The sequence below is a fragment of the Nestor notabilis genome, unplaced genomic scaffold (assembly GCF_000696875.1).
Source record: "Nestor notabilis isolate BGI_N333 unplaced genomic scaffold, ASM69687v1 scaffold32669, whole genome shotgun sequence".
NCBI classification, from domain to species: Eukaryota; Metazoa; Chordata; class Aves; order Psittaciformes; family Psittacidae; genus Nestor; species Nestor notabilis.
In genome coordinates, this window is record NW_009944658.1 from 1 (window position 1) to 9,518 (window position 9,518).

Below are 9,518 nucleotides of genomic sequence, written 5' to 3' on the forward strand. Positions count from 1 at the left end.
TATATATTTATATCTATATATATTTACAACTCTGCCATAGATTCCTTCACCTTTGGTTAAAAAAGTTAAAGCCCTCTCTTTAATAGCATACTTTCTCTTTAAAAGAACACACACATTTTGCATACAAAAGAAAAAAATCTGTTCCCATAAATCAACATTACATTCCTCATCTTCAAACGGCAAAGGCTGTGAAGGTTAGACTCCAGAGTTTATCAACACTCCACTGCACAGACATTTAAAATGACTATTTTAATTTTACGTTTTATATACAGTAAGATCTGAATAATTTTAATTTTCTTTCCGCTTCACATAACTGGGAAAAATAAAACCCGTGTATTTGCAATTTCTTTTAGATTTCTAATGGTTTTCCACCTATCTGTACTATGGGTTTAGAGGCACTCCATCATGTGATGAATTTTTTCTTTTTTATTTTTTTTAATTTTTCTCCTTTTTGTTTTGAAGTGTTGCAAGTATCCTTTGGACAGCTTTTCCCCGTGGCAAGACAACCTCCTCCTGGGAAATCCTCTGCTTTAGCAGGCCTTGGGGAGCTCTGGAGGTACCTCGCTTGCTGAGATGCGATACTGCACCTTGGTGTTGGTGATGGCCCCATGCTTCTGCCGGAGGTGAAGCCGCAGCTGGCTTTTGTGGCGGAAATGCAGGTTGCACTTCTCACACTGCAGGGCAAGAGGAAAAGGCAAAGGGTGTGAAATGTGATGGTAGGGCTGGTAGGGAACACAACCTTCCCTTCAGGGCAGGTGTCACACAGCAAACGCCTGTCCTCTGCCAGCTCCCTCAGGATGCTAAGCCCATTATATTGGTGGGTGAGGGAAAAGTGGGAACATGGTGGGAGAAGTGGCACCTAGGGAAACCCCATCCCAGGCTTTCAGCAGCACATTTTGGTTTATGCGATGCACAGAGGCTCAAGTCCCTTAGGGGAGGACCCTGGATCTGATGGATGTAGCTCCAAGCTCCTTATCTAGATGCTCAAACCAGCCATGGAACTATTTCAGGAGCTGCTTTTGACCCCCTACAAGCTGGGTGGCTCCAGAGGGATGTTTGGTTGATAACCCCTGCTCCAATTCCCTCTCTAGCAGATGCAAAAAGCTGGAAAAGCCTCAGCAAAGAGCTGGGAGCCCCCAGGCTGCAAGCAAGGGCAGGGCAGGCTGTTTGCCTGCGGACCGCAAGCCGGGCTTTCCACTCCTTTCCCCCATCTCTGTGCACGGCAGGCGGCTGTAATTTAAGCCACAGTTATTTGGACAAGTGAGACCCTCTTCCAGATGACATAGAAGAAAAGAAGAGCAGCTAAGATATACCCAGCCTGGGCTGCACATTAGTATTTCCAACACAGCTGTTCATGACAAAATATCATGTCAGCATCACCTAATGCATGGAAGGGGGACGGACACAAGGAGCAGGGATGCGACCTTCGCGTGGGGCTTCACATGGCTGGTGAAGGGCACTGGGTGCTGCAACCAACCCATGTGAATGCTCTGGTGTCTTCCCAGCCCCCCAGGTTTGGCAGCATCGTTCCCCAGCCCCGGTTGAGAACACACACGCACAAAGCTGAGTTACTCACATGATATGGTTTCTCTCCCGTGTGGATTCGAAGGTGACTTTTGAGGGTCTGCAGGTGCCGGAAGCGTGTGCCACAGATCTCGCAGGGATACGGCTTCTCCCCGGTGTGAATGAGGACGTGAGCACGGAGATGGGCCACCTAGAGAGAGCAACTCCAGGTGAGGACAGCGCCAGGGATGAGGGCATCCCATCCAGAGCAAAGGCATCCCACCAGGAGCAGCTTTATGCCCAGCCATCTTTTTTCGGTCTATTGGGTTCTAGCAGGGAGTCAGAACAACATGCGTCTCATGTCTGGTATCTCCAATCCTTAACAGCAAATGGAGGGGAGGAGCTAAAAACATTAATCAGGCTTCCTTCCTACTAAAGCAAACTGGCCCACATGGACTGTAAGATCCATATTTATACCACAACACCATGGGAAGATCTGCCCAAGGCAGTGAGCATGGCCCATCAGTCTCCTCCCTGCCATGAAGTTATCACTGGTCTTGGGCAGGAGATCTGGCCATGTCCAACCTCCCCAGGCATCACAGGTCCCAGAGGCCATGCACACCTGGACAAATCTGGCCCCGCAGGTCTCGCACTTGTATGGTTTCTCTCCGGAGTGGATGCGTGTGTGGGTTTTCAGGTTGGCTGGCCGGTTGAACTGTGCCCCACAGATGTTGCAGCGGTACGGCTTTTCTCCTGCAGGGCCCGAAAAAAAGGGGAGGGATTAAGTACAGGCATGCTCAGCCCCCATGATCCATGGTGCTCCCCAAAGCTAAGTCCCTTCAGGTGCCATACCCCAATAGCATGAAGCACTAGCCCTGACTCCTGTCCTTTTTGAAGACTGCTATGAACAAGCATCATCAGTCAGGACAGCTCAGGGTGAGCTCATGAGGTACCCAGGCACTGCCAGGTATCTTTTCTTCTTCAGGCTGTGAGCTGCAGCCTTCAGGGCAAGGGAGAAAGTCAGGCAACTATGCCAGCGAGTATGAACAGCATCACTCCTCCATCAGTAAGCCACACAGGGCCACCTGGCTCCCTTTGGGCACCTTGTGGTTCCCAACACATCCTGCCTCGGCAATTCATCACCTCTTTAGAGGAGCGACGATTGCTGATAGAGCTGAAAGCCAAGGCATGCCCAGCAACCTGGCTCCCAAGTAGTTATTTTGGCTATGGTCACTGCTGGTGGCCCCTGGTGATGGGGGAAGCTGCAAAACAGTTTTAACTCAAACCTCAAACCCTGCCTTAGCACCTGTGTCATCTTATTTGCCTGCACAGCCCTCCTGGAGCTCTGCTGAGAATGCAGGGATCTGTGTCTAATTCAGTGCAGCAGCACTGAGTCCCAGCCCAGACCTCCCTTCCCCAGCTAGTGAACTGGTTGGTAACATGTTAAGCATTAATAAAAGCATGGAAAAGAAAAAAATTAAAATCCCTAGGTTTGTCAGAAAAAAAAAAAAAACAAACCCTTAATAGCCCCTTCTTTTCTCAGCTTTCATTGTGCTGATTCAGAGTCCATCCATTCACAGAGTTTCCTATCAGTAGAGTTTCTGCCAGGCTAAGTATGATCTGCATTTCTAGGATGGAGGGGAAAAAAATTCCAGACTTCTCCCTAAATGTTCTTTTTATTTTTAAGTCTACCACTAAGTAACCTGGAGGTAATGCATCTGCTCCCAGCCATGCATTTTGCAAGATGCCTTTAGAAATGGTGGTGCCCAGTGCTTTACAGCAAAGGAGTTTGACCTCCATCCTCCTGCTGTGAGGAGAGGCAGCATCTCCCTCCTTCCCAGGATTGGTGCTCTGCCCCAGGGATCCCTAGCAGTGCCAAGAAAAGCACCTTGCTCTTCCCATCATGGACAATTTGTGACACAGAGCAGAGGAGGATGCACCTGGGACAAACCCAGCCATAGATGCCCACATGCCCAGCAACTTACAGCCTCCCCAGTAAGTTTTCCCAGTGGCCAGCACCATACCTGTGTGGACGGTTTTGTGGCTGGCAAGGTTCCCCTTGTAGCGGAAGGAGGCCTGGCAGCGGTCACATTTGTAGGGCTTGTCACTGTGGACTTGCAGAGAGTGTCTCTTGAGAGAGGCCTCCTCAGAAAACCGGCAGTCGCACTCATTGCAGAAGAAGGCTCCATTCTCTGGAAGGACAGAGAGGAAAGCAATGAGATGGGCAATGCATGGGCTGCTCTTTGATGGGCCACGGGATGGGTCTGGGATGCTGGAGAGAGATAGCGAGTGCTGGAACAAGAAGTCGAGTGCAGGCATTTGTGGTCAGCAGTGTTTGCACCATGCCATTACCTCCTGACTTTTTTGTGCCCACAGCAACAACATACATGGTTTGAGAGAGCAAAGTCATAACGAGCCATCTCTCCTTCAGTGTGACACAAGCTGCTTCCAAGAAGCCATCATCTCATCTGGATATCTTTCAGAGGGGTCCACCCTCTGAAAGGCACCCAAGTTATCATGCATCCTCTGAGGGATGGATGCTCAGCTCTGGAGCAACCCCAGCACCATTAGAGTTCTTAAATCTTTACATGTACAGATGTCTTCCTTGAGCATGGGAAGACCATTGTCATATGAAGCACAAGGCAGGTCCCCCCAGTAGGAGGGTGTCTAACTCTTAAGTGCTCTATATAGGTTTGAGCATCACCACAGTGGGATTCCCTCTATGGATCTCTGCCCACACTGCGGGTGACAGTTCTGCATTCCCCCTCCCTGGGCTACAGGCAGATGGGTGCACAGATACTTGTCTCTGGGCTTATGGAGTTTTGCAACAGGATTGCAAGCCTCATTATCTGCATTTCTCCAGATGTGCGCATTAGACTCCCGATAATTAAGACATCATGATGGATGCATGAGACACACTATCTTGCCTAATGCTCATTAGGGTCATTACATCTGCCAAGCTTGTTCTCCTGTGGTTTGGGGGGTGGGGTGCACTTTGTTTCCTGTCCTTAGCTGACAAGTCTGCAGCAGGTGACTAACTCCCCGCACAAGATATCTAGATGGTGCTGGTGAACAGGAGGAAGGAAGCAATTCTGATGTACGCGTGTCCCTCACATGCATGCACGCAGCTGGTTAGCCACTTAAGAGGGAACTGTAAAGCACCTTGGGATCCACCAGCATCAGGGACAGGTCTGGCTGCCTGTGTGGACACAGGGTGTTGCATGGATGGGTCCCCAGACTGCACAGCCCCCTTGCCTGCTGGTTGAAAAGGCGACCAGGGATGCAAGACTCACCGCAGCTGGAGTCAGAGTATTCAGACTGGGTCTCCCCCATCTCCTCTCCGAAGTTTGAGCCAGGGGTATGAAGGCACATCTCAGCATGTTGTGGTGACTGGCAGCCACAGGAGCTGCACTTCGATGAATGAATGTACAGCGGGGACTGCCCTTCGCTGCTCCGAGGGGACCCGTCCCGGGACCTGTGGAAGGGCAGCAACACAGAGAACTGTGAGAAGGCTTTTGCTGTGCTTCAACTACTGGGCCCTTGTTTGCACTCCTCCAGACACAAAGGACAGACATGTTTTATGGGGATGCTTTTGTGGCAAGATGCACAGCATAGCCCTGATCAACAACAGGTCCCTGAGCCTCAATCCCATCACCAAATGGCCTCAAAGCTCTCCAGGAACATCCAGGTTCAGAGGATAGTGTACTTTTCCCTGGTAATTTGGCCGTTCCAATGCTTACAGCCAACCAAAAGCTCAAGGCATTCTGGACCCCGCATTCCTAGTTCCATCACCAGTCCAGGTGCTAGGCTGGCACCACTACTGTGAGGATGGCTGGCACCCAGCTGATGTCACTGGAAGTGCTCCACACCAAAGGCAGAGGCTTCCACTTGCTCATGGCTGGACTCCCCAGCCCAATGTTACAGATATTTCACACATTTACAAACCCTCACCAACAACACAGTGAGTCCTGTGTCCTCAGGGAGGGGGATTGGGGAGGCAGAATCTTCTCACCTGTTAACAATATTGTTGAGTCTGCTTGCTTGCGGGATAGTAGAGTCTTCTCCACTCACGCTTATCTTTGCGGGGGATTGAACGTTGAGATGCTCTGGCTCCATGGACGGCTGGCAAGTGGACATGGACACATAGGTGCGAGGAGAAAGGGTTCCCATCTCATTCTGGTCAGCATTGTCTTGTTTGGTGTTCTGATTGAGTGAGTTGAGGACAATGAACTTATACTTCTTCCAGTTGCAGGCTTTGGGGTCTGTGGGGCTCTTTGTGAAGAGGGAGTTGGAGTTCTGACTGATACGGGCATTCTTGCTGCTGCTGGACTCGGTTGGTGAGTTGGGCTGACAGTCTGACTTCTGGGGGCTCTGGGGGCTGATGAGTCCCTTGCGGTCCAGGGGGGTGTTGGTGGGCTCAAAGTGCTGGCTGATCTCATCCTCTGAAGAGGTTCGCTCCTCCTCTTTGGCCACTTTGTCACAAGAGAAATAGGGATTGTTTCGGATCGAAGGGACAACAGGTTTGGGGCCAAAGGCTACACTGTAGTGCATGTCGCTCCTGGCTTCTTCAGCAGCACCTTCTTTTGGAGCATAGATGGTAGCGTGGCACATGTTGGCTGAGATGTCAGTAATGGTTCTCATGTACTCGGTGGGGATTGTCCTGGAGCTGTCACATGGCAGGATCCTCTCCTTGGGGAAGGCACTTGCCCTCGAGAGTTCAGACAGAGGCATCCTCATCTCTCTCAGCTCATCATCCACAAGGAAGCTATTTAGAGGGAGAGGGCTGTATCCATGGTAGGAAATGGGGGATCCAGACAAACCACTGATCAAGCCAGGGGCAAAGGCCCTCCCATTGCAGAGGGTCCCATTTTGGAGAGGCATGCCATTCTCTGAGACTTCTCTGCTCCGGTAAGCCATCACCTCTGGGTGGCTCAGCATCCGTCCAGCCAAAAACTCTTCCCTTGGTGTCTTCACAGCAGACACCATCTCTGCTTCACTGGAACCAGGCAAGAAGGAGAGAAACACAGTCATTTGCAGCCCTTAAGGATAAGTTTTCAGATACTTTGCCAGTTCTCCCCACTCCCACCCAAACACACCATCTCAGGCTCTCCGAACTACACTCACGGTGCTCACCTAGACTTGACAAACCTCCGGCAGGTATCAACCACGTGCTCCATCTGCAGGTACAGTGCTGTGGCCATCACTGCCATGATGTTGCTCTCCCTCAAGTTCAGGCGGGATGTATACATAAAGTCTAAGAGGATGCAAAACCCCTCAGGGTTAATTTCAGGGTCCAGATTAATGACATTCAAGTTGCACTTGAGCTGGTCAGTGAAGATGCTGTAGAAAAGGCCACTGCAGAGAGGAGACAGGAGAGATGATGAGTGTTATGACAATTCAGAGGAAGAAAGGGGAATTTGTCTGAAATCCCTTAGCAGAGAGGGGTTCATGAATGGGAAGGGAGAAAGAGATGGCAATTAAAGAATTCAGTGAGCTTTCCCCTTGTTATCAAGCTTGGTTTCTTGGCTTACTAAGCATCTTCTGCACTGCACTCTTCCCAACTGGAACAGCCTGCTTTTAGATCTCACCCGCTCAACAACTCCCTACTGCCTACATTTAGAAATTCCTTTTTTTTTTGTTGTTGTTGTTCTTACCAAACCCCCTTCCCACTGTGACTCATTTCTTTCAGAAGCCTCTTGGGGCATCCATGCTCACTCTTTGACCAGAAAAGAAAAAAAAAGAAAAAAAAGAAAAAAAAAAGGAAATGTTGGCAAAATAATTTTCAGATGTCTTTGTAGTCAGACCTTTGCTTTTCCAAATCTTTATACCTTGTCAGCAGGAGACCCTGCAAGGCATCTGCTGTAATTCAACTGGGTAATGGTGGGATGTTATTCACCATTCACTAGGAAGCAATTCCAGCAATCCTAGGAGCTGGAAAGGGATTTCAGACCCCATCAGGCTTGGAAGAAAAATCAACAAAGGTGGGTTCAGCCAGCAGCCAGGGAGGAATAGCTCTAGAAATAGCAGCAGCAGGGGACACTGCGGTCACAGAGGACTCGCTCACCCCAGTGAGTGTCCACCCTTCCCTTTCCTTTCCTGTCTTCGCAGAGCATTTGAGCTCTACCTCAGGAATATGCCTCACATCTGCTGTGCTCCTGTTTGTCTCCGTGGGCTGCATGTGGGCAGATGTGGGTGTGCAAAGAAGACAGAGGTGTGGGCACTGTGCTGGAGGCAAGGAGTCTCAGCTCTAATCCTGTTACAGGTACAAAATTCTTCGCGGTCCCTTTCACTTCTGCTTCTCTGCCTCCATTTCCCTGTCTGTAAGCCCCAGAAACCTCCTCAGTGCTGCAGCAGTGTTGCTGATGGCCAAAGGCAGACGGAACAGGGAAGGGAGGCAAGGAGGGAACCCTGCTCTCACCTGCAGGCCATCAGGACTGTTTTGTGGGCTCTGAACTGCTCTCGGTTCACGATGATGACGACATCAGTCAGGATATCCCGGCTTCTGAGGCGATTGAGATTGAGGAGGACATCGCTCGCATGGCGGGTGAACTGGATGCAGCTGTCTGCTGGTGAGGCCATCTTGAGTCTACTTGAAAGAGAAGCAGGAGGAGGATGGGAATGGAGAAGCGACCAGGCAAGTACCCTAAACACAGCAAAGAGACAGCTGGTGCTCTGGGATATGCTCAGACAGCCATCTGCTGCTGGCAGGGACAGCACTAGATCCTTGGTCCCAGGGCAAACAGCCCTGCACCCCTCCAAGCACCTGCCAGGCTGCTGCCAACAGCGAGACCTGGCATGTATCAGTCCCACCCAATGAACTGGCAAGTGAAGGCAACCAGACCCTCCTGAAGATTAGCTAACCAGCTCCTCTTTCTCCCTGCCTCGCCCATGGCAGCTCCACCCCAGCCCACTCCTCCCACCACCACTTGTGTTCATCTCCATGAAGCTCCCAGCACAGTTTCCTAGCCTGCAGATCTTCCTCAGAAGCCATCCCCCTCACTCGCCTTCTGGCTGGCTGAAAATCTAGCCACAGGAATCAAAACAAGCCATAAGGTCTCCCAAAAGAAGATTCCAACATCTGGAAAATTCAGCCCACAGTGGATCACCAACCCTCATCCATCAGCAAACTACTTTCCTGCTCCCAAGTGGTGGCTACTCTGGAGAAGACTTGTCCACAGTTTCCCAATGAGCTGGTGATGGCAACGAGGAGAACCCATCTAACCTGCTGAGCTGCTACCCACACCGCAGCCCAGTCTCTCCCAGTGAGCAAGGCTTGAGTTAATCGAGGAACACGAAGCCTTGCCTCAACACAACGCCTGTTGACCCATCTCAGAGGTGTCCTCCCAGCTAGCACCCAGGGAAGCCCACATCTCCCTGTGCCTAAAGTTTGAGCTGGAATGTGCATCCTCAGCATCAAACTCCTCCATGATCAACCCCCTCCCACAACTTCAAATCCTCCTCCTTCCCCAGCGGCATATGAACGTACAGTATTTTCTACAGAGCAGCTGCTCTCCCGAAAACAAATTCCAGCTGGGTTTAATGAAACCTCCATTCAACATGGTAAAGGGAAGAGGGGGGAGGCTGGAAGGGAAAGCACAAAATTTAGATTTACATACCCAATGCCTCAATTCACAGTCCAAAAGTTTCTTTCAAACCTACAAATAAAGCACAAGAAAACAAACGCCACATTAGTTGGCAATTATGAATTGGCTGTGGCAGGACACAAGCCTGCTGTTTCGTTCAAGTATCACTTGGATAAAAGCTAGAGATAACAAACCTTCTACTCTCCAGTAAGGTTAACATTTGTTTCTTCCGGTACAGTACATTCTTATCACAACCACAGGCTTTGAGAATCCAATCATAGCTTCTTCCACACCCTCTAGCCCAAACCATGGGCGTATGCCAAGGAGATTTTCATTTCCATGACTCAGGAACTTAAAGGCAGGTGGGGGAAGGGAAGTCAAGTGAGAATTTTCTCACCACTTCTTCTGGAGATAACTCTTCCCCTGCCAACA

The 9,518-nt window shown here is 50.3% G+C and overlaps 1 protein-coding gene across 1 annotated transcript; it reads right to left on the reverse strand.

The window, feature by feature from the left end:
• Positions 1 to 431: 431 nt before the first annotated feature.
• On the reverse strand, positions 432 to 9,160 carry BCL6 (B-cell CLL/lymphoma 6). Its single transcript, XM_010022513.1, has 9 exons — positions 9,120 to 9,160; positions 7,922 to 8,089; positions 6,637 to 6,858; positions 5,516 to 6,499; positions 4,797 to 4,978; positions 3,528 to 3,695; positions 2,126 to 2,256; positions 1,577 to 1,714; positions 432 to 674 (listed from the first exon to the last, which is right to left on the reverse strand). The coding sequence occupies exons 2-9, from the start codon at positions 8,080 to 8,082 to the stop codon at positions 531 to 533; spliced, it is 2,130 nt and encodes a 709-aa protein (XP_010020815.1). The 5' UTR covers positions 8,083 to 8,089; positions 9,120 to 9,160; the 3' UTR covers positions 432 to 530.
• Positions 9,161 to 9,518: the final 358 nt, after the last annotated feature.

Bases quoted from the DNA above. Each gene is read 5' to 3' on its own strand.
- BCL6 (XM_010022513.1), bottom strand. From the start codon at position 8,082: ATGGCCTCACCAGCAGACAGCTGCATCCAGTTCACCCGCCATGCGAGC. The intron at 3,696-4,796 runs GTGAGTCTTGCA...CTGTCCTTCCAG, and splicing joins ATACTCTGACTCCAGCTGCG to AGAATGGAGCCTTCTTCTGC. The intron at 2,257-3,527 runs GTATGGTGCTGG...CGGGCCCTGCAG, and splicing joins CCACAAAACCGTCCACACAG to GAGAAAAGCCGTACCGCTGC.